Source organism: Fragaria vesca, linkage group LG4 (genome assembly GCF_000184155.1).
Source record: "Fragaria vesca subsp. vesca linkage group LG4, FraVesHawaii_1.0, whole genome shotgun sequence".
Lineage (NCBI taxonomy): Eukaryota > Viridiplantae > Streptophyta > Magnoliopsida > Rosales > Rosaceae > Fragaria > Fragaria vesca.
This window is the reverse complement of record NC_020494.1, coordinates 7,774,138-7,801,474: the sequence shown is the minus strand read 5'-3', so window position 1 is coordinate 7,801,474 and position 27,337 is coordinate 7,774,138. Positions and strand designations below refer to the sequence as shown.

Genomic DNA, 27,337 nt, shown 5'->3' with positions numbered 1-27,337 from the left:
ATTCAAGTATAAACTATATGGCGAATAACTCACCAAGATACCTCATAAATCACAGACAATTATGAGAAACCACGGCTGAGATGACGAAATTAGGGATTTGACTCACCCAATCAGATCCTGGAAGGCCAAAACCCATAGATTGAGCGTCGGTCGTCCACACAGGGAAGAGAGAAAAAGCATAGACGAGAATTCTAGTGGAGAGAGATAGTGGATTTGGAGGACTCTCTCCTTTATCACCGATCTCCGACCACCGGGGTGGACTCACAATATACTGTAGCCACGCCGTCCTCCGATGAGTCAAGGCCAGGCTGTGTCCTCCGACCATAACTCTGTCCAGTCCACCAAGACCACCCCGAGATGAGTAGAAACAAATCTTTGCAGATTCATGCTCTAGAGATTTGTTGAGAGAGAGAGAGAGAGAGAGCGAGAGGAGATAGGGTTTCAGACATTCGGTGAGAGGGAGAGGGAGAGGGATGCGGCTTTAGGGAGAGCGAGAGTGAGAAAGAAACGATTGCAATTTTCAATTGTGTACAAAAATTTTTAATATAGTCATATCCTGTTTTTAGCCACGGCCTATAACTTGCCGTCGCAAATTTCAATTTTTTTTGCCACGGCTTACCAGTTGCCGTCGCAAACTTGGATAAATTTAGCGACGGCACGTTTGCTGTCGCTGCGCCGTGGCAAATATTGGACCAACGGTGACGGCAAAATTGAGCCGTGGCAAACTTCGATGGCTAACTGAATTCTTGTTTGTAGTGCACTTTTAAGGGTAAGTCTGTCATTTCGTTTTTGTGATGTTCCTAAAATACCCCTTTTCCCTAGAAATCAGTTTCTCTCTTCTAGTCTCTCTTCATTCTTCTTAGACGGCTCGTTTTCACTTTCCTCTCTTCGTCTTCCTCTTCCCTTTCTTCTCTGAGCTTGAATCTGAGCCCATGGCGGCGTCTCAGACCAACACTGACTAGAAGATGATGCTCGACGCCGCCGGATAGACGACGACGACGTCTCGACCTCAACGTTGCCGGCTCGACCTCGATGTCGCCAGATCGACAACAAAGACGCTTGGATCTCTTGACGCCGCTAGATCGACGACGACGTTTTCGGATCGAAGTTGACGCCTTGATCTCGATGTTGCCAGATCGATGGCGACGACGCCTAGATCTCGATGCCGCTGGATCGTCGACGTCGTATCGGCTCCGTCGTCTCTTATACATCAACTACGCTTGGCCCAGACTCGTCATCAGCTACGGTCGGAGTCAGGAGCTCCTCATCTATCTCTTCTCTGCTTCAATTTCTTCGCCAGACTCCTCCCATTTTTGTAGCTGGTTGAGGTCATTATGTAAATAGAGCTGCTTGTAGTCTCTCTTCATTCTTCTTAGCTTTTGTAGCTAGTTGTAGTAGCTTTTGTTAATGGGGACAATAGCTTTTGTTCTACTTGGTAGTAGCTTTTGTTAATAGGGACAATAGTTTTTGTTCTACTTGGTAGTAGTTTTTGTTATGCTTAGTAATAGCTTTTGTTGCCGGTGGTAATATATTTTGTGACCTCATCAGAGATTGTCAAAAATCTCACCATAGTAACTTTTATAGCTGGTGGTAGTAGCTTTTATAGCTGGTGGTAGTAGCTTTTATTGCTGTTGACAGTAGCTTTTGTGATCGTCGGTAACATTGTCGGAGGTTGGTCAGAAACTTTACCTGAAGTCGGCCAGAGACCTATCAATGGTAGTAGCTTTCTCTGCTGGTCGTAGTAGCTTTTATTGCTATCGGTAGTAGCTTTCTTTACTGGTGGCAGTAGCCTTTTTTGCTATCGGTAGTATATTTTGTTGTCAGTAGTAGTAGCTTTCTTTGTTGGCGGTAGTAGCTTTTGTTACTATCAGTAATAGATTTCTTTGCTGGTGACAGTAGTTTTTTTACTTTCAGTAGTATCTTTTGTTGTCAGTGGTAGTAGTTTTCTTTGTTAGCGGTAGTATCTTTTGTTGTCACTGGTATTAGCTTTTGTGGTCGCTAGAATCCTCATAGATGGTCGGTCGGAAAGTTCGCCGGAGGTCGGTCGGAGACCTCGTCGGAGGTCAGTCGGAGACCATTTATGGTTGTTGATTTTTTATATTAGTGGCATTTTTGTAAATATAAGAGAGAAAATCTAATTTTTTGATTGGATGACGATCTGTAATTTTGTTAAACTTTAATACTTAATATAAGACTCTATTTAGGCTTGGGTGGACTGATATGAGTAAAAATGTTTAGGTGGACTTATATGGGAGAAAATGTCTCAAAGTGGACTTCTATGTAATTGCCCCATAATAATATGAATTCTGAAACATGCATGAACCCTAAGAAATCCTAACTAAGCTAGACTCTCAGCAATTGTTGAAATCTATTGGGAGTGGGCTTTGCTAATAGGTTCAGGGAAAAATTGTCCAAACAGTGTCCCACATTTATAGAAGCTAACTTTTGGTATCTCAACTTTTATAAACTTCAAAATGGTATCCCACCTTTCTACCCCGACCTAATAATGGTATCTGTAACTGTTAGTTCCGTTAAAGCAACTGCCATATTAAGGGTACTTTCGTCTTTTCAATATTTTAACATTTTTTTTCCTATTTTCCTACTCTCTTTATTTTTTTCATTTTTTTTTAAGGAGATTGTCTCTCTCCATTGAAGCCCAGCTCCTGAATTCTCTATCTCGTCCATCACTCAACAATTATAATTCATCACAAACTTCACTTCCTAATCATCCATTTCTTCACTCAAACATACCCCAAAACCAATAACCAATCTATTCCCTAAACCTGAAGCCGCCGAAGACCACATATATTTTGCGCGACTCAACTCTTTGATAATTACATCTGGGTTGTTTTCAGAGATGCATGAGCATTGGGTTTTCGCCGGATGAGTTCATATTAGGCAGTGTTCTATGTAGGTGTGTGGGTTTAAGAGGATTGAATGTTGGGTGTCAAGTTCATGGTTATGTGATGAAATGTGGGTTTTGAGATCAATTTGGTTGTTGGGAACATAAACACAGCACAATTCCTTACCCCCATCCTAGTTTTGAAGGGTAAGTGATTAAGTAATGAACCCAAATGCATATTCTCCAATACGTGGATGCCATATGATGGCCACTTCCTTGAAGGCTTTCATGTTTTGATTTGGGGATATGGCCGGCAGAACTCATCTGCTTAGAGGTATTATAGATATGGCGAATGAATAATAACATTTTTGTTTGATAAACCACTCACCAAGACCCAAAACAAATGCACCTAGCCATGATGACATTAACACCCCAACCAAAAATATGGATGTAATAGAAGTTACAAATCACTAGCCGAATGTTGATCCCTAGCTGATCATATATTGGAGAGAAGAAGCCATCCACAAAGTGAATAAACCACCAAGTTATGTAGAAAGTGATGGCTATTGGAAATAGGATCACACATGTATCCAGTCATAAATTTCTTTGACGCCCAACTTCTGAAAATCTTGTAGAAAGTCTCCCGGCCAATGACGAAGAGGACGAGGGCTTGGAAGAAAGGTCTTCATCATCGGAGTCGGCGACCGGAATGAGGAGCTCTCGATCTCACGGCTCTCTGTCTCTGCTTGCCAATTACAATTGACATCAACTTCTCATCGCCCCTCACCCGCATGACCCAAAGATTAAAGCGACGCTATTTCAAACACAGTGAAACTTGGCCGCAGGGGTGGAGTGGTGGACGAGTTTTCCGTACTGAGATTCTTCTTAATCTAAGAACCAGTTATTCTTTTCTGCTTTTCAAAAACTTGATTCTAAAAAAAAATAATCAAAGCAGTCAATTAAAGAGTAAATAGGTCATTTTATGGTAATAATGGTTATGTCGTCAGTTGTTTTAACGAAATTAACAGTTGTAGATACCATTCTTCGGTCGGAGTCGTTTTGAAGTTTTTGAAAGTTGAGATACCAAAAGTTAGCTTCTCTAAAAGGTGGGACATTGTTTTGACAATTTTTCCTAGGTTCAGTCTTCTCATCATTAATTTTTTAGGCACGTTTTTCAAACATGGGGGGCAACAAAGGAAGATTGAGTGAAAAATTGGACAAAGATCTTTGGGTGCATCTATTGCCACCCTACAAACCACTTTGCTTACCTTATACGTTGTTGATTTATTAAATGACTAATATACCCTAATGTAAAATTACAACAAAGGACAATAAGTTGTTACAAATTACAAATTTTTTGTTTTTTTTAGATAAACACGTACTTCATAAATCTTAACTTATAATTTCTGATATTCGGTCTTTCTATAAAGTCTGAAGAAGACACTAGCATTCAATTGAAGATGAGGTGAACTGTTTGTATTTTTTTTCGTATTTTTTTTTCTTTGTTGATGCTTCATCTATCCTTTTACTCATTATTTCTCATATCGATTTTGTATGTAAATTTCTAGGTCTAGTCGCTCACTTATATATATTCGATTTGTTTTTTTTTTCATCGGCGTCAGAGTTTTTTTCAAGTAGAGTTTACAGACATTGTGCATCTTGATATCGACGGATACCAATGAGTTGTTAAGTTTGAGAGTTTTTTCTTGCTCTTTAATTGAGATTTATACTTTAATGTGATTTTTATTGTTCAGTTTGTGATTCCACTTACCCAAATGATAGTAATTTTATGGTTTTCTTCAATTTCATTTTATCTTTGGAGTTCAATAGCTATTGGAAGAGACTGATATTGTGTGTATTGCAAATCGGTGCATAAAATAAATTTAAAATTAAAATTAAAAAATATAGGGTGAACAAAGTAAATCTGAAATTGAAAAAAAATATATGTAGAGTGAAAAAAGAATTTAGGGTGAACAAAACAAAAATGAGAAAAAAATATTTTAGGTATTGTAAATGGGTGAACAAAATAGATTTACAAATAAATATATAAGTGGGGTGTGAAAAGAACGTGGGGTGAACAAAGTGGGTTATGAGGTGACAATAGACGCACCCAAATCTTTTAGGTGTGTGCAACTATAAATTAGGGATGTGTGAATATAATTCCTTAATAATATCAGTAGTGAAAATTCATCTCGTTTTATTTAGAAGAAAAAAGTCCCGTACTTGAAAATTACTTTACCTACAAAAGCAAGTAATCAATTACTATATATTCTTAAAAAAAAGAAAAAAAAAAAGAGCGGATACTTCTACTTCTAGGGTTTTAGAGGTTTTGACCCCCCACCTCCCTTTTCAGAGTCTCTCCTCCTCCTGCTCTCAACAAGCCAACAATGGCGGGCCTCGTTCCTCCTCCACCCACTGCTCCTGATACTCCCAAAGAGGATGAGCGAACCGATTACTTCAATCTTCCCTGCCCTATCGCCTACGATGAGATCTCCCGCGAAGCTTACAGTCAGTCCCTCTCTCCCTTTCTTATTCTATTGCTCGCTCTTAGGGATTTGATTTTCAATTTCACTTTATTCTTTCTCTGTGTTTCTATACGTACTGCAAGTTTGAATTTTTCGCTGTGAAATTTGACAATTTGTGATTCGGAACTAGTTGATGATTTTGGGCTACTCGGCTAGACTGTGAAATTTGACTTTGTATTGTAATGGGATGATATATGCAGTGTCTTTGAAGCCAGAGCTTTTCGAGGGGCTGCGCATCGATTTCACCAAGGGCCTCAATCAGAAGTTCTCTCTCAGTCACAGGTTGGATCACCCACATCCTTTGGCATCGTTTTATCTCTTGTTTCTGGATGCTGTACTGATTCTTTTGTTGTCTTTGTCTACTCGAAATCAGTGTGTCCATGGGACCCACGGAGGTTCCTTCGCAGTCTCCTGAAACTATTAAAATTCCCACTGCTCAGTATGAGTTTGGTGCCAATTTTTTGGACCCAAAGGTGACTACTTCTGTTATTTCAGTCTGGTTGTTTGGTTTTTTTTTTTTTTTTTTTTTTTTCTTCTGCTGACAAATTTAATCTCTGGACTGATCTGTTTAAAATGTGGGTGTCGTGCAGCTGATGCTTGTCGGGAGAGTATTGACTGATGGGAGGCTTACTGCGAGATTAAAGGGTGATTTAACTGATAATCTTTCTTTGAAGGCTAATGCTCAGGTGATTTACAACGCTCTGTAATATGACCTTTTTCCTCTCTTTGGTTTTTTACGGATTTAAATATCTAAGCTAGCTTTATTTGTGTATATACAGCTTACCAACGAGCCACACATGTCACATGGCATGGCAAGTTTTGATTACAAGGTATACTGCTCTGACATTATATTTGCTTCTTTTGTGTTGACATTAAATTTTCTTTTCTCCACCTAAAGAAAGTGATGGTTTATATTTGGAAAGTATAATTGAATCAATTCTCTTCTAAATTTCTAGTGACACTCTTTTATCGATCTTTATATGTATCTTCTTTTTTTTTTTTGGGTGAGAAATATATATATCTTTATATGTATCTTCAGCAAAGCACTTTGTGTTATTAATATTATAAATCCTTTTACAATGCTTTTGTATAGGGTAGAGATTTCAGGTCACAGTTTCAGCTAGGGAATGGTGCACTGTTTGGTGCTAACTATATTCAGGTAAACTATTTAGATATTCTACTTTAACTTATGAATATAAGTATGATTAATTGTTGCATCTACATATGTTTGTGATATCACATGAAGTGTAGAATACTCTCTGAAAAGCGCCCAACCCCATAAAGCAAAGAACTTTGATAGTATGTATAGTATACTATGCCTTAGTGTGGGTTTGTGGAATCAAAGGTGTTTAGTTTGTAATTTTTCTGTCACTAGCAGCAGTTTCGAGAAGCGGCTGGGAGGTTCATTTTCAAACTTGCTGGGAGTAAAGCAAGTAATCTAATTTTCTGTCAGACCTAGGATTCTTTCAACTGGAAAATATTAGGGCCCCTAGAGTTCGGTTCTCTTATCACTTGAGTTTCAGCAGAAAGCTATTTTCAATTTGAATTTAATGTGAACCCACCATGGAGCTCATAATTTAATTTCTTATTTTTCCTCATCACCTTGGCTTTTTGGCTTATGTTGGATTCCTTTCATATTCTTTTTTGGTATAAAAGAGGCCAAAGGCCCAAAGCAAAAAACTACAACAACTTAACCAGCATTGGTGGTACTAAAAGTCCTACCTCTAATAAGACCAGTAATGTCATCAATTCCTTTCAGTCTCTTTTGATATGCTTATGTGCAACTTCTGAGACATTCGTGATGTTTGTGAACTGCATTTTAACTTGGATGTTCATTAATTTGATAAATTTGACCTTTTTGAGTAACTATGTTTTGTTGTCTTCACGCCAATGTTGTGCATGGTTCTCTTAGTAGATCCATATTTTCCATCTTTTTACTAGTTATATGCATGTTTGTCCAATACTAAAACTGATGATTGATTTTCAGAGTGTGACCCGCAATCTGTCCTTGGGTGGTGAAGTGTTTTGGGCTGGTCAGCATCGGAAGTCTGGTATTGGCTATGCTGCTCGTTACAACACAGACAATATGGTATGACTTTTGGAGCCCTCAAATATAACATTGTTATCATATTTTTGCTTCCTACTTCGATGCAATCCAATATTTAGGTTTTACACAAATAAAAAACAAATGTTTTGCATTCTTGAACTAGAGATGGTATGCATTAAGATTTAAATGTCTGGAAAGTATATCAGAACCTAACTGTATGCATACACAATTACACATTTGTTTCTGTTTTTGACTACCTCCTCTTCGTGGTAGAGTAATCTCTCAGTTTTGGGGTAAAGCAAGTTAAGATATCATGAGGCTTCTGATATATGGTATCTTATCTTCCTAAAGGAGCTTCATTGGTGGAAACTCATAGCAGCAATGTGTTCCAGCTCCAATGGTAGGGCACTTTGCCTCCACACCTATGCAGAGATCCCAGTCTTGCACATGTCCTCCCCTGAATAAAAAACAAACAAACAATAACCAAGATAGGGTATTTAGGAATATGCTCACAGATTTGTGGAATTTAAACTGATCTACACCACACAGATATGTTGAATAAAAAACTAATAAAAAATAAACATTATCACTATACGTTTATGGTACGAGATTACTGGATTATTAGGCTATGGTGAATTAACCATAGGTCTTTAAAGAATGCAGATATAGCAGTTGTTGCATACTCCATGATGTGCTTGTATCTGGGTTTTAAAATGAATCTGAATGTTTTGAGGCGGAGTTATCTTCAATATTAAGGATTTTTGAAGCAATTGGTGTGTAGCTCATGATCAGTCTCAAAATTATTGAGGCTGAATGCAGGGTCTCTTCCCCCCACCCGTTTTCCATGATGCTACTACCAAAGTTTGAACCAGCTGGAAATGTTTAAGGAAAGCAAATCAGGTCAAAGTCACCCTGGATTGCGGCTCAATACTTGTCATTCCGTCCAAAAAGGAAATCATAGTGTTCTTATTAATTGCTTAGCAGCTTGCAACAAATTGTGGTATTGTGCCTTTGTGTGTGAAAAATTTGTTCGTTCTATGAGTCGTCTTAGCTAATTATTCGAGGCATTTTAATGGAAAGGCACAAATATATCTCTGAAGAGTAGAGAGGCGTGGATGTGGTTTGGAGGATAGGGTCATTTACTGCCCTTCTTGTGGGCTTCAATTTTGTTATTATCTTGGATGTGGTGTGACCTGTGCTCTATTCTTCTTGTATGGCTGTGTGTATTGGCGTGACTCCTGTTCCGGAGCTTGTATAGTTCTGTGCTGTTGTGATTAATGCCATTAATACACTAATTTCTTGGAGTTTGGTGCTTGTTAAGTTCTGTGTTGTTTTAATCAATGCCATTATCATCCTAAAGTAGAATTATTTTTTTACCCCAGGTTGCCACAGGGCAAGTTGCTAGTACCGGAGTTGTTGCTATGAGCTATGTTCAGAAGGTGAATGATAAGGTGAGTAAGGGAGATCCGCACGAAAATGTGCATAACTAGGTTTAGTCTGTGGTGATTGTTTGATAGCTTATTTCTTTTTCATGGCTTCCCTTGTGTTAATTTCCTTCATTCTTGTAGGTCTCTCTAGCATCAGATTTTATGTACAACTACTTATCAAGAGAGGCGACAGCTAGTCTCGGTTATGATTACATTCTTCGACAGGTAGCCTTTGTTTGTGAATATTTAATCTTACGACTGATCTGGTGGATTCATGTCTGAATATGTGGTCATGACTCATGTCTATAGTCAAACAAAAGACGATATTCTAAATCTGGTCCGTGTTGCAATCAATATAGAGTTCTTAACATATTAAAATCAATGGTATGGTTAGATTTTGTATCGTAGTTATACAAAAGCCGGTAAAAGTACCTCGTACTAATTCAAAGGTCTTGTTATGATATTAAAATCAGAGCTCCAATCTGGGTTCTGTTCCTAAATGGTCATGAAATGATGTCACATCTTAACTTTTTGCCCCTTCATTTTTGCAGTGTCGTCTTAGGGGAAAGATTGATTCCAATGGTGTAGCTGCTGCCTTTTTGGAAGAGCGACTAAATATGGGTCTTAATTTTATTCTTTCTGCAGAGGTGAGGTCTAGTGTATGTTATCTTTCTTGTGATGGCAAACATGATTTACGTCTCTGTTGACAAGTACTACTGTAAAATATGCTATGCAGATTGATCACAGAAGGAAAGACTACAAATTTGGGTTCGGATTGACTGTTGGGGAGTAAGTGAATGTGGAGGACCAGTGCTGTTTTGTCATTCTTGCCGGCAAGAGATCAAGATAATATCTATTATTTTTTGCTTCCGAGTTAAACTATTGTCACAGGCTTCCATCATTCAAAGCCAGTTTTAGCAGATGTCATTTATTCGGAGTTTTTTTTGCCTTTTTCAAATACAGTTGTAGAATGGCATTTCAAATAATGCAAATTGAGGCTTTAGCTGCACTAGTGACTGTAATTGCCGACTCTTTATCTTGTTGGTGTGTTGTTATATATCTACATTCAACTTTGAAGTGTTCCAACATATGTAGGGGAACTTAAGTATTAGCATCAGTTTCTATTCCTCTGTATTGGCATGAACTAGATAGGCCAATAAATACGAGATTGACCATTTGAAACAACAAACTATGAACAAAATGTTTCGAGGTTGGGTAGTGGGAACAATAGCGTTGGCTATACCGAAGTGCAGGTTAACAAGATAGAGATTTTGATTTTAGGATTTGAGCTTTTACAAAACCAAAAAGCATTTCCCACGTGCCAAATGCAGCATATGCACTGTTGCCAAATTCATAATCTGTAAATGATACAAAGTAATTCCCCATTTTCACTAGTTAACCCCATACTAATAACTTGGATTTTCTTCGTCACTCTAAACATGGGTTGACCTTGTAAAGTCTTGCTCCAATTAAGGGAGGTTAGTTGAGTTAAACGATCAAATTCGTTTCAGGCTATGCACCAAGGTGCAATTGAATCGAGTAAGTAATATGCAGTATTTTGATCCGGCCATCTACGTGGCACTACATGCATATATACTAATACTGTTAATAAAATTAAATCATAAAAAAATAGTCTTAAGTGTTTCCAACTAAGAAGGTGAGATCACTATGTCGAAGAAGACATATTCTTATTATGGGCATTTAATTTGATCAAATCAAAAATGAAAATGAAATGAAGAAATTTAAGGTCTTTCGTCTTCATTCGATCTTCTCATATGACGATTTAAGCACTTATATATATACCTTAGTGTGTAGAATCCGTTTCCGTCAAAATATCTAACGAAATAAATCACATATCATGCGTAAAGTTTTTACCTGTGATTTATATCCTACTACTATACCCGCTCACCTAAAAGACAATTCTCGAGAAAAAAATAAGTACATTTAGTTGCCGTGGTAAATAAGTACCATGGTAAATAAGTCGAGAAATTTATCTATTACTAAAGCTTGATCGACTGTTTATAAGCCTAAGCATATGAACAGTGATTTTTTTTTGTTTTTTGTTTTTTGTTTTTTGTTTTTTTTGTTTTTGTTTTTGGAAACAGGTAATTTAGATTTTTTTTAGATAAGCTTTCTCTCGACAAATTTTTTGCTTTGTGATAGCTCTTATACATATGTGGAATATGCATAATGTGGAAACTACACCGCACCAAGAATTTTGCCCCTGTTATTTTTAAGAAACCACAATATTGTCATTAATCCTAGATATATAATCAGTATAATAGCTTATATAATCAGTATAATAGCTGGGTATAATTTGTATGTATAATATTCTATGAAGTGCATATCATAAACATTTCTATCAATCAATTAACCCATTGACCAGTTTCATAACGTTGTTTTTGGATAAAGTAATTTAATGTCCATAGAAATTTTAAAATTATGAGAATTACTATTCCATGAATTTAAATCCTATTAATTAAGAATTCTATTGTTTGGATTTCATGATGTAGAGTTTTAAAATGAATAGAATTTGTACTCAGACTAACCTTAGTTAAGGGAATTGATAAATGACGCTTATTTTATGAGGAATTCAAGTCGGGAATTCAAGAATTTGTATTCAGCCTATGAACAGTGTTTTTTACCCTGTTCATTAACAACAGTGATTTTTTTTTTTTTCTGAAACATGTAATTTAGATTTTTCTAGATAGGATACAAGACTAGATAGGTAATTTAGATTTTCTAGACAGGTAATTTAGACTTTTCTTATGCCTCCTAAATCTTACAAATCAAAACAATTGGAGCATTTATATTTTGGGTAGAATACAAGACTAGATATTTTGTTATATAAAAATTGTTTTTGTGATAGCTCTTATACATATGTGAATATACATAATGTGGATACTACACCGTGCCAAGGGGCGGATATACTGACCATTTTACCCCTGTTATTTTTAAGAAACCACAATATTATTATTAACTCTAGATATATAATCAGTATAACAACTGAGTATAATTTGCATGTATAACATTCTATGAAGTACATATCAGAAACATTTATATCAATCAATTAACCCATTGACTAGCTTCATAACGTTGTTTTTGGATAAAGTAATTTTAATGTCCATAGAAATTTCAAAATCATGGGAATTACAATGCCATGAATTTAAATTCTATTAATTGAGAATTCCATTGTTTGAATTTCATGATGTGTCCATAGAAATTTCAAAATCATAGGAATTACAATTCCATGAATTTAAATCCTATTAATTGAGAATTTCATTGTTTGGATTTCATGATGTAGAGTTTTAAAATGACAAGAATTTGTATTCAGACTAATCTTAGTTGAAGAAATTGACAAATGATACTTATTTTGTGAGGAATTCAAGTCGGGAATTTAAGCTCCCAAATTTCACGATTATTTTCCCGTGAAAATTGCTAATTCCATGAGATAAATATGCAAACGAGGAAATCCACCATAAGAAATTGGAAATTCCTTATTTTTTATTAAACTCTCGGAAATCCACCCATATCCAAACACACCGTAAATGTATACACTGCGTCAAGACGCGGGTATAATTCTACCCCAAAAAAAATAAAAAGGAATATAGAGAATATTAGTTGCCGTGGTTTCCACATTCTTGTTCATTACGTCTACCGGTCTTTCCCATTCAGTCCGACGCCCACACATAAATAGCTGAATTTCGCCTTCCTTTCTCTTCCAAGAGCAGAGAGAACAACAACTAGAAAATAGAAATATCCCAAAAAAACCAAAATCCATTTCCTTCTCTCTTCTCTCTCTCTGTCTCGTCACGATTGAAATCTGAGAGGAGCTTCGCCGAGTGGCCCAATGGCGTCGTTGTCGTCGTCGGTTCTTCTCCGTATTCTGCTCCTCTTATCGCTGATTGCTCTATCCTTGGCCGCCGCTACAAAGGACTACCTCCTCAGCGAGGATAAGGGCAAGTCTCCCTCCTGCCAAAACCCTAACCTCATGGTAAGATTTCTCCGATTCCAATCTTGATATTGTTGCTTTGGAGTTGAAATTAGAGGAATTCGGATTGCATTTGGTGGAGTTTGATTTTGGAGGTGTGTTGATTTCTCAGCTCAAGGTTAAAATATGGGTTAATGGCAAAGAAGGCGAAACTGTTGAGGGAGTTGGTGCACAATTCGGGGCTTTGTTTCCTTCTCAAGTCGAAAAGGCAGTCAAATGGCCTGTTGTTGTCACCAAACCCTTGACTTCCTGCAACAAATCCTCTTCACAGGTTTGTTTCCCCTTTCATTTTGTTTATTTGACACATTTTCTTTATAATTTACTTGAGAAGTAGAAATCATTGCATTTTTGAGTTTCTCAAAGTGTTTTTGAGTGGTTATACGGTCCCTCGTTCTTGTTGTAGTTATCTGGAGCTATTGCATTGTCCACACGTGGTGATTGTGACTTCACCGTTAAGGCACAAGTTGCACAAGCCGGAGGTGCTAAGGCGCTGTTGGTGATAAATAATGAAACAGGTAATGTACTAATACTTGCTATACTTTGGTTAACTTCAGGCTCAGGTTTTGTTTTATGACAATTGTAGTGAATTAAGTGGTGTGAGTAAAAGTTACATCTAGAGCTTCGATTGAGCAGATTCAGTAATCTACAAGTTTTGATGTCAGCTTAACCATCATTAATGATAGAAATAGTAATTTTCATGATGAATTCAGTAATGCCTACCTAAAAATTTGACTGATCTTTACTTGGATGATCTTGAAGTTTCTTAAGGGCTGTATGTTGCCAACATTGGAAAAGGAGAAAACTAATTAAATCTGAACTATGGTTGTAAAGAGAGGTCGCATTTGGAAAGGAAAGTATGCATCAACATTTAATGTGCAAAACAATCTTTTTAGATGCTTAACCTTCTTTTTTTTCCTGAAAAGAAACATAACTATAATAATTCAAAAGTTCCAATAACATTATGTAGACAAGGAGTCCACATCAATTGAAGACTTAAAGCTAAAAATTTAATATCCAGAAACAAAGAATGGAGAGGACAAGTTTGCAGATCAGATTTCTTCAGTGTTGGTACTAGAGGATGTGTTTGCTGGTAACATGATCTTCTACAAGTACTGCTGAAAATATAATCTTGTCCTTAGGGCTTTTACAGAATATTGCCTTGCGTTACTATGTTTACTCTACACCTTACCCACCTGGGTAGAAGGTAGCTTTATCTATTACATATACCAAGTAATTAGTGAACACACACACACAGATCAGAATCCTAAACTTAAGTTCCAAGTTTCGGAGATGTGGGCGGAAATTTTGTTTGCCTTGCATCTATGATCTACGTGTCTGATGTATCTCTAATATGTATTATATCAATTATGTTTGTAGCACCATCAAAAACCTTACAATTGTTTGAATTGAGCAAGATATTCTGTCACTTTGATATTGGATCTTACAATTACTTGTAGCATCAGTGTTTTGCTTTCAGAACAATATAGGTAAAATATTCTTAACTTTTCTTCCTGTTGTTTCAGCGCTTTCCATGATGGGCTGTCCTGACAATCGCACTTTTGATCTTTCAATATTTGCTGCGATGATTGAAAAGTCGGATGGAGAATATCTCAAGAAATCTGTTGAAGATGGAAATAAAGGTTAACTTTTGACATTTGTACTTCTGTCAAAAAATTTACTACCCTGCATGTGGTTATTAGTGTCATAGATACTGAATTGGAAGATGATGCACTGATGTGGGGGCAAACTAGGATATTCTGAACTGTAGTTTTTCGGTCTGAGTCTGAACTGTAGTTGAAATTAGAAGGTTTCCGGGTGTAGTTTGATATAGAGTTCAAAGGTATTTGGTCTCTCTCTCTATAGCCTACTGCTCCTGGGAATTGTTTGGAATATGGAGAAGGATGAAGCAAACATAGGTGGCTAGAGGATCAAGAACTAGGAAATTTAATTAATCTGTGATAAAATATTCACGGTAAGTAGACAGCTGAAGAGTCTGCTGAAATTTCTGATCTTTTGCTGCTTCATTGTCCCACAATGACTTTACGGTATAATTTGTTTATGGAGTCTATAGTGTAATGACTTGTTCTGGTTTTCTTTAATGCCTCCAAGTGTCTGAGAGGTATAAACCGTTTGGAGGAAAGAAGAGACAATTGGGGTTGGGTCAGCAAGCATTCAGAGTGGTCTAGATGGAACATGACGTTGAGGATCTTTAAGGGAGCTAACGGTGAGGTTGACCACTTGTGGGATAGAGTTCAAGATTTGGTTCACTTCCGGCATTGTCTTCTTGAGAGTCAGAGATTGCTCTTTTCTCATTGTCTTATTTGATTTTAGTGCTCCCCATGGGACAGGTCTTGGTATTTTCCATGCTATTGTATTTGATTGGCATGCTGCTGTGTTTTAGTTACTTACCCAAAAAGTGGTTGCATCATCCTGCTAATGATTCTGGATAATATGCAATATGTAGGATGCCATTTGTAGCTTAGTAATGGTAATGTTTCAACTGCCTGGTGATGCAGCAGGCTCGAGGAATCACTGATTGTGATTCCCAAGGAAACACCTCCTAAATGGCGTACACTTAGCAGATTACACTGTTTCTGCTTTATATTCAATCTTTGCTGCACTCCATTTTTCATATAATTTTCTTGTATTGATGTGTTTTGTTTTTGTTTTCTTGTTTTATTGATTAAGCTTGTATGAAGAGATGTATACATTTGCATGCTGTTTTTTTACCTGAAGGATTTTAATTCCATTTTTTTTTCCTTTTTCTTTTTTTTGAGGATTCCTATATGTTTTCTAGTTTCATTGTTATACTGACTTCCCAATTTTTCCTATGTGATAACTTCCTTCATGCAGTGGAGCTTCTATTATATTCTCCCAAGCGTCCGCTGGTGGACTACTCTGTTATATTTTTATGGTTGATGTGTGTTGGAACGATAGTAACGGCTTCATATTGGAAAACGATTACTGTTGTCGAGCAAAATGATGAACCTTACAATGAACTAGCAGAAAAGGTTCTTACCTCAGACTCGGACTCTAATGATTGTCTTAAAAATTATCTTGATTTACAGTTACATTTCTTGACCTCGCCCTTAATTTCTTGCTTAGTGTAGTCCTAAAAGCTGAGCTGCTATGCCTTAAGTCATAGCTGCTCTCTTTTCTTTTTAAGCGGACTTCTTGTCCCCTCCTTGTTCTCTGCTTTTTGTATCAATAAAAGCTGTTTCTTTTCAAAAAAAAGAAAGAAAGAAGTAGTGTATAGGTATTGAAAGTTGTATTTTCAACAACTATAACAAGTTTACCTTTCTGATTTATGACAGTTGAAAAAAAAAATGAACCAAGGATAACATGACTACAAATTATTTTTGTTCAACCAACTACTCTCATCCAACAGCATTTTCTCATAAACTTATTTGACAGTAAGACATATTTCCTAATTCTCTTGCAAACCTGTAGTGTAGTGGTGTTAATTATTGAGCATGTGTTCAATCCATTAATTTCATATTGACTTATTCTGAAAAAAAGAAGAAGTATTATGTAGGTTGTATGTACAAAATTAGATGAATGACGAGGTTCACACAGTTTCAGTACAGATTGCTAATGCTTTTAGCATAATGAGGGGGAACGACCCTGTAATTCTAATACATGTATGCCCATTTGAAAGTACTGTTATGTGAATGGGTAACAATCATTATTTCCTGAAAACATAAGCAAGGCAGTAATTAGAGAACACAATTCCTTCATCAATCCAATCTCTTTCTTCAACTGTCAATTTTTCATCTCTTTCTCTCACTGCCACCAGTAATGGTTCCTTTTGTTGCATGTTACCCCCATACCCATCCTCCTTCTGGTCTCACCACCCTGAGAGATCATGGTTCATGGTGCCTACGATTATCACTCAGAAGCAAAGATTTGATTGGTGATGAGTGCAGTGTTGGAGACTCCTTCACGGAACAATATGCTCCAAACACAAAATAGCTGCATAATATGGTATCCGGTCTCCCATTGGTTTCCAAGTGGAAGTACACATCCACTTTCTTCTATGCTGTGGTTCCACTGCCTTCCATTTTCCCACAACCCTTTAGCCATCTTAGGTCGAGCGTTTCATTTTTTGTCGCTTTGGTCCTTTTAATTGTTGGGCCTATATATTCCATTGTAAGTACGTTAAAACATTTAAAACTAAAGGTTGTTTTCCCAAACTGAAAATTCTGAAATTTTGGAGTTGAGTTTATTTTGAGATTCGGAGAAAATTAGGATTTGATTGTGAAACCCCTGATTTCTATGTAATCCCGCAGAAAGTCGAGCTTGTAAATACGTTAAAATATTAAAAACTAAAGGCTGTTTTCCCAAACTGAAAATTCTGAAATTTTGGAGTTGAGTTTATTTTGAGATTCGGAGAAAGTTAGGATTTCATCATGAAACCCCCGATTTCTATGTAGCAGAAAGTCGAGCTTGTCTTTCTTCTTGTACGTTGAGTAGGAACTGCAAACTTCAAACCTTTTTGCCTTTCTTTATTTCCCACTTGTAGTTCTATGTCTCGCTAATTGGAACTCATGATCCAACATACTCTCTAAATGCCTCGGAACAAAAATGGTGTTATTACTGAAAGGAGGACGTTACGTGAGGATGGGTGCCCATGTGAATTTGGTCAGAGTATTCTTATAGCATTATTGCCAGACCTGAAAGCTGCAGGCATTTTATACACTGTAGTTCTTCTCTGCATTTTTCTATTATCAAACACCAATCTGTATCTTCTGCTTATTATGCTGCTGTTATTGAGTGGTGACCATTTCACCACCATTTTCATTGTTTCATTTTTTCTTTAAAATCTTGGTTTTTATGTTTTTAATTTTTTTAATTTTATTTTTATAAAAAACATAAGTTTCTTATTGAAGGAAAGAAAAGCGAAGTAGTACTTGGTGTATTAAATGAATAATTGAGGATTATGAAGGTTTGAGGTCAAAGAGTTATGGGTAGAGTCATTCTATGCTCCTGTTGGGCTTCTGTTACTGCAAAATTGAGTGATAGCTCTCTTTACTGTGAAGGATCATCTTAACGGTGGTCAACCTTTTCTTAATATTATTCTTTTTTCCATCTTGTTCAGCTTCTGATAATTTGATGTCCATGAATCACCATAAATGGCCAGAATTTCATGTTTCATGGCTATTTTCATTATTTCCAATAGAGTTTACTGCCTAATGTTTTCTGGCTTGGGAGAAGAGTAATGATATCTTTGTTGTTGGAATAGGATTCTAAGGCGGGAACAGGGAAAGAAGATTCTGAGGATGAAACCTTGGTTCTTAATGTGGGAGGTGCTGTGTGTTTTGTCATAACAGCATCCACGATGCTGTTGCTACTATACTTTTTCATGTCTAGTTGGTTTGTGTGGGTGCTGATCGTGCTTTTCTGCCTTGGCGGTATTCAGGTACAAAACGAAAAACTATAGTTATTTCCTTTATTCAGCTACAGAACTAAAACCCATAGTTATTTATAAAATAGAATATTGAATGGTGAGAATAAGAAACTGATTATGAACAGAGTTTGTAGCACTTTAATTGTTCATATATGTGATTTTATTAAAAGTAATGAAAAAGCATGGCTGGGATTAAACTTCATTCAACTGTACGTGTATATGTTGCTGACTGATGCATACATATAAGACAATTTACCTAGCATAACTGGATTTTCCCTCTTTATCAACAATTTTTTCACATTCATTTTTTCTCTTAACTATAGCTATTTCTCACCATTTTCTTTGAATGTTCACGTTAGATGTAATGTTAGCCATGTGTTTCCAAAATTACAGTGCTAAAAAGCCATTTGTGGAGCAAAGGTCATATTTTTGGAATGCATAGTCGTTCATTTTTTTTTGGGAAGCAGGAGAAAGGGGTATACAAAAAACCATTAGAATTTACACTAAGAAAAGTAATCTGATATACTCATACATGTGAGGCTTTGTTAAATCTACAGTCAAATGTTTCATCTCTACGTCATATATTAGCATTAATATCTCTGTATATTCTATCAGTTAACTTATGTCTGAAGCTAATTGATGCAGCTTTTGTTTTCAGGGATTGCATAATGTTATTTTGAGCCTGATTTTGAGGTACAATGTAAACTCAGATTTTCTTTCCAGTTACACTAAACCTATCACTGGCTTCGTGGTATGTCGTAACTTCTTTTAATCAATATTCTAAGTATCTCTACTACTTGTTGAACAGAAAATGGAAAAGTGGTGGACAGAAGGGAATACATGTGCCTATTTTTGAAGAGGTCTCTTATCTCTCGCTTGTTGTATTACTTGTCTGCGTGGCATTTGCAATTTTTTGGTGTGTAACGCGGCAGGCATCATATTCGTGGATTGGCCAAGATATTCTTGTAAGTTTCAAATTTTGGTATCTGTGTGCAGATAATTATTTCATGTAGTCAGAGAAATTCCATTGCTGAAATTCGAATATTTTAGAGTGCTGGATAGTAGTTGGTCAAATAGAGTGTTTGTATTTCTAGATTGCTGAATAGACTTGATTGTTTGTTGTTTCTATTCTGCTCTTTTCAATATAAGTTGGTATATTAAAAGAAATAAGAAAAATAAAAAATTGTCCAGACTGCTGAGTCAGTCTTCCAATCTTCAACATCTTAGAACGTATGCAACGGCCATATCTGTTAGTTTGCTAAGTAGACGTTAAAGTGAGTTGATTTCGCTGTGGTTGTGTTGTTTTGAGTCATAGTTGTGTGACATATGCTAGTTTCTATCTTCCCAACCTTCTTATAAGTTTTGAGTGGATGTTATATACTTAACTACATATTTATGTAACCCAATAAGGTATCCAGAGTACAATTGAAGAACTTTCCATACAAATTACAATCCCTTTAGGCGTTCTGTAATGCCAGTCAATTCCATACCTCACTACTACAAACATGCAAATTTGGGGAAAAAAAAATGTGCATGCTTTTGCAGTTTTAGTTTTATGATTAAATATGTTATTGTGGCATTAAATTTCTCAGATGACGTATTTGTGGTTTGTTATGTACTCTTATCTCGAAAAACACCATTCATTTATGTTCTAGGTAATATTGTATTTCCGTCTTTCTTTTGTGTGGACTGTTATTCATATGCAAGTTAAACTGTACATTTTTACAGGGTATCTGCTTGATAATAACAATCTTGCAAGTCGCTCAATTACCTAACATCAAGGTACCCATTCTTTTGTTATTTAAGTACTGTGTCATGCAAATATCTTATAATGTTAACTTGTCTTAGGTTGCGACAGTACTACTATGTTGTGCATTTCTCTATGACATCTTTTGGGTGTTCTTATCACCCTTGATTTTCAAAGACAGCGTCATGATTGCGGTATGTTTCTACTCCCAGTTCCCCTTCTCATATTAATATTAGGTAGAAGATGTTATAATTTTCTTTCTTATAGGTTGCTAGAGGGGACAATGCCGGTGGTGAAGCCCTACCAATGCTTTTGAGAGTCCCTAGATTTTTTGACCCCTGGGGTGGTCAGAATATGGTTGGCTTTGGGGACATTGTGTTTCCGGGTTTGCTCGTTTTATTTACTTTCAGGTATTGTTTTCTGTAACGTGGTCAATGTTCTCTTAGGAAATAGAAATAGGAAATAGGAAAACATATTTCTAAGTTTACCTTTTCTTCTTGAGAGTACTTTTTCTATATTCATAAAGCCCCCTGGTAAATGTGAATGTCCATTTTAAATTAGATTTTAATGATCGTTACAAACATTTAATTGGTTATCAAACACAAAATGGCAATTTGCTTCCAACCTTTTTTTTTAAAATTTCTACTTCTGGAAAAGCAGTTGTTCACATATATTAACTGTTTGAAAGGTGTAAAAGCGTACTATGAAATGCTTGATAATCATACTATTGTTCTGTTCTTCTGTTTGAGTGTTTTGAATGTAGCTATCCTAATTCTATTTTTGCTGGGGTTGGTTGTCACAGATTTGACAAGGATAACAAGAAGTCTTTGCTCAATGGATACTTTCTATGGTTGGTGATTGGCTATGGAATGGGTGAGTGTTCTCCCAACCTCTAATTGGTTTTCAATTGTAAAATGATATAAATCCCTTCCAGTGATAGATGTGAGGTAGTGTTATGATACTTATGCTTTTCCTGTTATGTTTACCTTTCATTCTGTCGAACCTCTGAAATATATTCTATTGGAGATTTGAAGTATATGGTTATCATAACATTGGACCTCCTCTACTGTGGTTGGTCTAATGGACGTATATGTTTCTTTATCTGTGGCTCAAGCATGCAGTATTCCTGTGTAATGTGTGTTTTCTTCTTTCGGACTTGTCCCCTATAATACTGATGCTCATACATTGAATAATCTATATGTTTGTCAACTAGAAGCATAAATTACAATCCCATGAATTAAACAAAAGTCCTTGCAGAATCTAACCCTACTCATTGGATATTTTCATATTTGCCTACTATTCAAAGGGCACGAGCAGTTCATGTCTCATGGAGTATTTAGAAATCTTTGCTTATGATTTTGGTGTTGTAATGTGATTTTTATTGAGTACTTGACTGCATTTCTTAAAACAATAATCCTCCTCGTCTTGTTGATGGTATAACGGGCGGTTGTTCCTGTTCCAGGGCTTTGTTTCACGTACTTGGGTTTGTACATCATGAATGGCAATGGTCAGCCTGCACTCCTCTATCTTGTTCCATGCACACTAGGTAACATCTTCCATGTCCCATCATTTTTTCTTTTCTTTTCTTCTTTTGCTTTTCATTTTGTACGTTTTGCTGGTGGTCTAGATGTTTTACCTTTTATCTTCTATTCCCGATATTTTATCAGGTATTACATATATTTTGGCTTTGTTAAGAGGTGAGGTGAAACAACTTTGGAGTTATGGCAATGAGCTATTTCCAACTCTAGGTGTTCCTACACAAGGCAATAGATCACCTAGAGTTTGAGTTCCCAATTGTACATGAAAAGAATCTCCACAAAGCTATGTTATAAAGAGGTTCATTTATTTCATTTGTAAAGATGCCTACTTAACACTCAACATGTGTAGAGGATACCAGTGCGGGCTTATACCATTTGAACTACTCTCTTACCTGTGTAATGCCAAGTATCATGCTTTAGATCTAATGAAGCACTTTGTTTACCCGCTAAACTTTGAATCCAGTTTCTGGCTATATAATCCTTGCATTTTTAATCAAAGTAAAAATAGTCACTATAAGTTTATAGTCGCTCAGCTTTAATTCTGACCATCACTCAAGTCCACCGGTATATTTTTCCGATAACAGAAGTTGTGTGACGCTCACGATGCCCTCTTTTCTTTAGGGTTATACGACTATATTGGCTTGTGCACTATTCATGTAAAAGATCGATTTTTCCGTTCCTTTTAATTTGGTTTGGTGCAAGATCCAACACAGTACACTGGTCTGGTAGTACTCTTACTGGGTTATTGAGAAGATAATTGAAAGATGAATATTGTCAGTCAGATTGATCAAGCATTACAAATCTAAAATAAATATAAAAAAAATAAATAAAAATAAAAAAACTGAAAAGCAAATATTTTGATTTAAGCATTTCACTCCAAGCAGACTAATTCCAACATAGTTATGCAAACATGTAGCTGAGGGCTTTTATTAAGCTTAAGCTAGCTAGCTACATCAGACAGCGTGCTGTAGCTAAGGTCCTCTCTAGCAATTGGCAGGGTGAGGAAGCTTGCACTTTCCTGGGAGCTGCATGGCAAGTTTAGGGTCAATCCCCAGGGAAGGCAACAGGTTGGAGTTCCTGTAAGAGCAGAGGCATCCCAAGTCGGCATGCGACAGCGCCGAGCAGCAGGCCTGGGTTGGCCTGGCAGGGTTAGGCTTTGTTACGGCCGGCTTGCAGGACATCAAGTTATTCACAGATACATTGCAAATGGTCTGCGCTTCAGAGACCTCTACATTAATGCAGGCAGCCACCACTAGCACCGCCGCCAAGACCAACACCAGCTTCCGAGCAGCCTCCATTGATGAATGACCTACAGTTCTTTTGGATGACTATATATTGAGCTGCTTGGAGGCTGGAGTTTGAGGAGATGGGTGGTTTTACTGGTTTATATAGGGAAAGAAACGAGGAATGAACCCCATGCCTAGTGCTCTGTACTCTGTAGTGTCACGGGCTACCGTTTTCTTGTGGTAGTGGAGATAATAATGATCATCCTCCAATAAATTAAGTCCTACAGGGTGTACATTTTGAGCCTACTTGTCTTGTTTTATTCTTTCTTCCCTGTATTCTTAATAAGTATTTTGGTTTTCCAAGAAGGTTCTCTTAACTTTTTTAGGTGGTCCGCCATTAGTTTCTTGGAACGTAGGACTGATGATCATTGTATTGTCAATTTGGGCTGCTGATTTCATTTTTGTGCTCTAATTAAGTTTTAGGAGTGGATTTTACGTATCAAGGTACACTTGCACTACATTATACAAGTCACCCGATTGAATACGTGAATATAGAATGAAAATTACCCTCTATTCCTTCCTTTCTGACCTTTTAATTTTTGATTCGATCAGATTAAGTGTTCATAAGTTCTTCGACCTCGGGTCTACTATCACCTCATGTGTCTGAAACACTTGGACGAGGTTTTTAGGTTTCAACTGTGTTAACGACGTTCGCAAATATACATGATAGTGTCACGTAGATGATTAAATCAAATAAAATGTTAAGATTACATATTAAGTGTTTGGTTTACTTACACCTAAGTACGTACAAGAATTTCCGCTCAGTGTTGTGCTACTTCTTTTACAATTTTTTTTGCTGACTACATTTTTCTTCTCCAAAAAGTCTTTCATCTATACCAATTCCTTCTCCATCATTGCATACGGAAATATATGCCTAACTATGCTTAAATGCTTTTACTAAATCTATGTCGCTGCTATATTTTTTCTTCTGTCCATCATACTGAGAAAACATGCACCGCACTACATTAACATATAGAGTGAATTGTACAAGCTAGATGTATGGTGTCACAAGACCAAAAGGAAGAATTTGTACAATGATTTATACAAGCCACCGCGATTAGTACTCTAAGGACTTAACCCCAGTTTGGCCGCAAAAGTGATTAAAATCACTTATAATCATCATTTTAGATAGATTTTCTGTTTGATAAAATCTTAAAACGTGTTTATCTAGAACATTTTAGTTTAATTAACCACGATGTTAGAAAGCAGGTTATAGGTTGCTTATATAAAACTGAGTTTTTAAAAAATTAAGTTTTTAAACCACAATATCAAACTAAGCCTAAATGGGCCATGAGAAAAGATTTTCGTTGGATTGGGATTTAGGAACCCTATTTTTAGGTATTTGGGCATTTTCCTTTAATTTAAAAACATCTTTAGTTTTTAGCCTAAGAAAAAACAATGTTTACCAATTAATTGGTGCAAATTTTTATATGAGCTGCTTTTTAAAATTTCACCAAACACTTTTTCTTACTTGATTTTTAAGTTAAGCAACTTTTTGTACACTATTACTGTGCTAGACTGAGCCTTTGGGTTTAAAAAAATTTACAATTATTTGTAGGGTGTCTTCAATTTTCTTACATTTATATTAATCTGCTCTATCTAAGAATGTTTCGTAGGCTGTATCAGTACATTACACTGATTAGAGGATCTGTTTGTCTAAAGCCCTAAAGGAAACATATGGTATTGCATTCTCAAAGCTAGCTAGTCTCATGACTAATGGATAAACCTTTTGGAGTCCCCTTATGACTACATCTCATCATTAACACTAGTTAATTTGTTGGCTTAAACTACAGGTAAGTCTGAGAATAATATCACTAGCTGTAAACAATGAACCGAAACGGCATTTTGTAAATTATTGCATTACATGCCCTAGAACAACAAAACAAAACTATCATATATAAACCACCACCACCAGCTAGAACAACTGAAACGCAAATTTTCAGAAAATTAATTAAGCATTTCACTCCAACCTTAATCCCATCTAGTCATGGATACAATGATACAAATAAGCTTTATTTAAACTTAAGCTGCTATATCTAGCTACATCAGACAGTACTGTAGCTGTAGCCAAGGGCCTTGATCTCTAGCAATTGGCAGGGTGAGGAAGATTGCACTTGCCAGGGAGCTGCATGGCAAGTTCAGGGTCAATCCCCAGGGAAGGCAACAGGTTGGAGTTCTTGTACGAGCAGAGGCACCCCAAGTCGGCGAGCGACAGCGCCGAGCAGCAGGCCTTGCTCGGCTTGGCAGGGTTAGGTCTTGTTATGGCCGCCCTGCAGGACATCAGGTTATTCAGAGGCACATTGCAAATGGTCTGCGCATCAGAGACCTCTACATTCGTGCAAGCAACCACCACCAGCACCGCCACCACGACCAAGACTAGCTTCCGACCAGCCTCCATTGATATATGAAAGAACAAGTTCTTTTGGACTGATTGCTGTTTGGAGGCTGTAGTTCTGGAGATGGTGGTTTATATAGGGAAAGAAAGAAGGGAGTCCCGTGAGCAACACAATCATATGAGCCCCATGCCATGCTCTGTGGTGTCACGGGCTACCATTCTCTTCTGGTAAAGCAGAACATGAAGATGATAGGACCAATGAAATCGCGTAAGTTCCAACACGATGTCTTGTATTGGATAACAATCAACCATCATGCTCTATTAACCTACTTGTCTTGTTTTCTTCTTCCTTCTCTATCTTTCTTCTTCTGTTGGTTAAGATAGGTTTTTGGAATTTCACTTTCTTGGGGAGAAGGTTATCTAACTTTTGAGGTGTCTGGCATTATTTTTTTTCTTTGGCATGCATATTTGTTCTGCTCTGAGTTGTGATGTCTTTCATCTTATACCAACTTATACGGTGTATTTTTCTATAAATTATATTCATTAACCTCCATGAATTCAAAGAGCCTTGTATACGCACCAGAAGAGAAGTCCATTCGTTTTGTCGGTGCTGTGTATTTTTCTTCTGTGTCCATCCTACCAACTACATTAATGGAGTGATTTGTACATGACCAAATATGTATTATGCGTTAAGACCAATATTGGGGCAGAAATTATACAATATGATATATATAGTTGCAACCAAACATATATATCTGCTTATTTACTCTCCTACAAATCTAGAATTCATTTTTCGCAACACTTTTAGGAGACATTAATTGGGAATTAAAGTTGGCATTCACATTATAATAATTCACATAAAGTAAAGTTGTGCTTATTTACTTTACAATAATTCATATTTTTATTTACAATTTGCATTTCATATATATATATATATATATATATATATATATATATATCTATTCTTAATATCTTATGTTTTGAATTTTTGAAGTGTTGATTGTAAAAATGTGATATTAAGATGCTAAAATTGAAAATATTGAGTGTGAACCGTAAAATGAGGAATGTGTGTTTCACTCACCTAATCTATGCTAGATTTTATGAATATCATGATCGAGCTGACTATTAGCGATGACTATTAGATTTTGTGGATCACGCGCTAAAAGTACATTGAGAGACCATTAAATTATAGTAAAACAAACAATACAAAAACAAGATCTAAAGCCCATGCTAGACTCACAACAACACCGATGTAATACCTAGAGGAGCCCTCAATTACAATTCACAAGTTTTAATTGTTAAAAATGTGTCTGTCTTGGACAATATGAATAGAAAAAATTGTGACATTTTTGACATTCTTAAATTAAAAAGTGAGTTAGGGTGTGAACTGTGATCGAAGGTGTGCAAATTTCACTCACTAAGTAAACGATAAGCGATAGAAATGATATCATTTGACATTTTTATTTTATAACGGAAATAAACACAAAAAAACTACAACACAAACCCTCTATATACTCCTCCATCTAGCTTATCCAAATGGAATGCTTGGGACATAGAAAGGGGGAGACAGTTGTGTCAAACTGAAACTGACTGTTCTTGAAGATCATAATTAGCAATCTTATCTGCTACAAAGTTAGCTTCTCGATATATATGTCTAAACTGAACAAAAGAGAAAGAAGAAGCTAGCTTCCAAATATCCTTAACAAGAGATTTGATTCTCCAAGGCACCTCTACTTTGTGAAGAACACTTTGAGTCTCCCTTCAACCAACATTTGCTAAAGATTGTAGAACTCAGCAGCATGTAAAGCATCCCTAAGGGCTATAGCTTCAGCAACAAACACTGAGCAAGACCAATTTTCTTAGCAGCAACAAAAACAGGATTGCCTTCTGAATTTCTGAATACAAAACCTATAGAATCTGAACTTTGCTTGACAGATCCATCAAAGTTGATTATAATCAGATTCGGATCTGGAAGATTCGATCCATTTGATCTGAAAATATTTAGAGACTTTTGAATGATAGAACTTTAGGTTAGCCTTACAATAATTAGTTCCCATAGTAACAGCCCCAAAGAAGGTTTGAGCAGGGGAGGGAACTAATTGTTGAAAGACCACCCTATTTCTAGTATGCCAAATAGACCAAGTGAGAATTAGAACTTGAGCGATACCATTTGACATTTGTTAGCTTCATAG

The 27,337-nt window shown here is 36.4% G+C and overlaps 4 protein-coding genes and 1 pseudogene across 4 annotated transcripts; 2 read left to right on the top strand and 3 right to left on the bottom strand.

Annotated features, from left to right (window-relative positions):
- Positions 1-2,889: 2,889 nt before the first annotated feature.
- Positions 2,890-3,595, bottom strand: LOC101305068 (annotated as a pseudogene; the record flags this gene model as incomplete).
- Positions 3,596-5,080: 1,485 nt separating this feature from the next.
- On the top strand, positions 5,081-9,948 carry LOC101312624 (mitochondrial import receptor subunit TOM40-1-like). Its single transcript, XM_004296654.1, has 11 exons — positions 5,081-5,350; positions 5,568-5,649; positions 5,741-5,840; positions 5,958-6,053; positions 6,147-6,197; positions 6,461-6,526; positions 7,355-7,456; positions 8,797-8,865; positions 8,983-9,066; positions 9,393-9,488; positions 9,578-9,948. Exons 1-11 carry the CDS (start codon positions 5,230-5,232, stop codon positions 9,632-9,634), a joined length of 924 nt encoding a protein of 307 aa, XP_004296702.1. The 5' UTR covers positions 5,081-5,229; the 3' UTR covers positions 9,635-9,948.
- Positions 9,949-12,498: 2,550 nt separating this feature from the next.
- LOC101312337 (signal peptide peptidase-like 3-like) lies at positions 12,499-21,975 on the top strand. The gene is made up of 14 exons (XM_004296653.1): positions 12,499-12,835; positions 12,945-13,103; positions 13,236-13,347; positions 14,356-14,472; positions 15,686-15,843; positions 18,075-18,251; positions 18,898-18,932; positions 19,048-19,204; positions 19,968-20,021; positions 20,088-20,180; positions 20,254-20,396; positions 20,789-20,859; positions 21,449-21,532; positions 21,654-21,975. Exons 1-14 carry the CDS (start codon positions 12,692-12,694, stop codon positions 21,770-21,772), a joined length of 1,623 nt encoding a protein of 540 aa, XP_004296701.1. The 5' UTR covers positions 12,499-12,691; the 3' UTR covers positions 21,773-21,975.
- A 308-nt stretch (positions 21,976-22,283) lies between these two features.
- Positions 22,284-22,969, bottom strand: LOC101311750 (putative lipid-transfer protein DIR1-like). The gene has a single exon (XM_004296651.1). The coding sequence runs from the start codon at positions 22,820-22,822 to the stop codon at positions 22,508-22,510; it is 315 nt and encodes a 104-aa protein (XP_004296699.1). The 5' UTR covers positions 22,823-22,969; the 3' UTR covers positions 22,284-22,507.
- A 1,780-nt stretch (positions 22,970-24,749) lies between these two features.
- Positions 24,750-25,372, bottom strand: LOC101312045 (putative lipid-transfer protein DIR1-like). The gene has a single exon (XM_004296652.1). The coding sequence runs from the start codon at positions 25,206-25,208 to the stop codon at positions 24,894-24,896; it is 315 nt and encodes a 104-aa protein (XP_004296700.1). The 5' UTR covers positions 25,209-25,372; the 3' UTR covers positions 24,750-24,893.
- Between the last annotated feature and the right edge of the window lie 1,965 nt (positions 25,373-27,337).

Coding starts and splice junctions, on each gene's coding strand:
- LOC101312624 (XM_004296654.1), top strand. CDS start 5,230: ATGGCGGGCCTCGTTCCTCCTCCACCCACTGCTCCTGATACTCCCAAA. Junction 6,054..6,146: donor CTTTGAAGGCTAATGCTCAG/GTGATTTACAAC, acceptor GTGTATATACAG/CTTACCAACGAGCCACACAT. Junction 7,457..8,796: donor GTTACAACACAGACAATATG/GTATGACTTTTG, acceptor TTTTTACCCCAG/GTTGCCACAGGGCAAGTTGC.
- LOC101312337 (XM_004296653.1), top strand. CDS start 12,692: ATGGCGTCGTTGTCGTCGTCGGTTCTTCTCCGTATTCTGCTCCTCTTA. Junction 12,836..12,944: donor GCCAAAACCCTAACCTCATG/GTAAGATTTCTC, acceptor TTGATTTCTCAG/CTCAAGGTTAAAATATGGGT. Junction 19,205..19,967: donor GGATTGGCCAAGATATTCTT/GTAAGTTTCAAA, acceptor ACATTTTTACAG/GGTATCTGCTTGATAATAAC.
- LOC101311750 (XM_004296651.1), bottom strand. CDS start 22,822: ATGGAGGCTGCTCGGAAGCTGGTGTTGGTCTTGGCGGCGGTGCTAGTG.
- LOC101312045 (XM_004296652.1), bottom strand. CDS start 25,208: ATGGAGGCTGGTCGGAAGCTAGTCTTGGTCGTGGTGGCGGTGCTGGTG.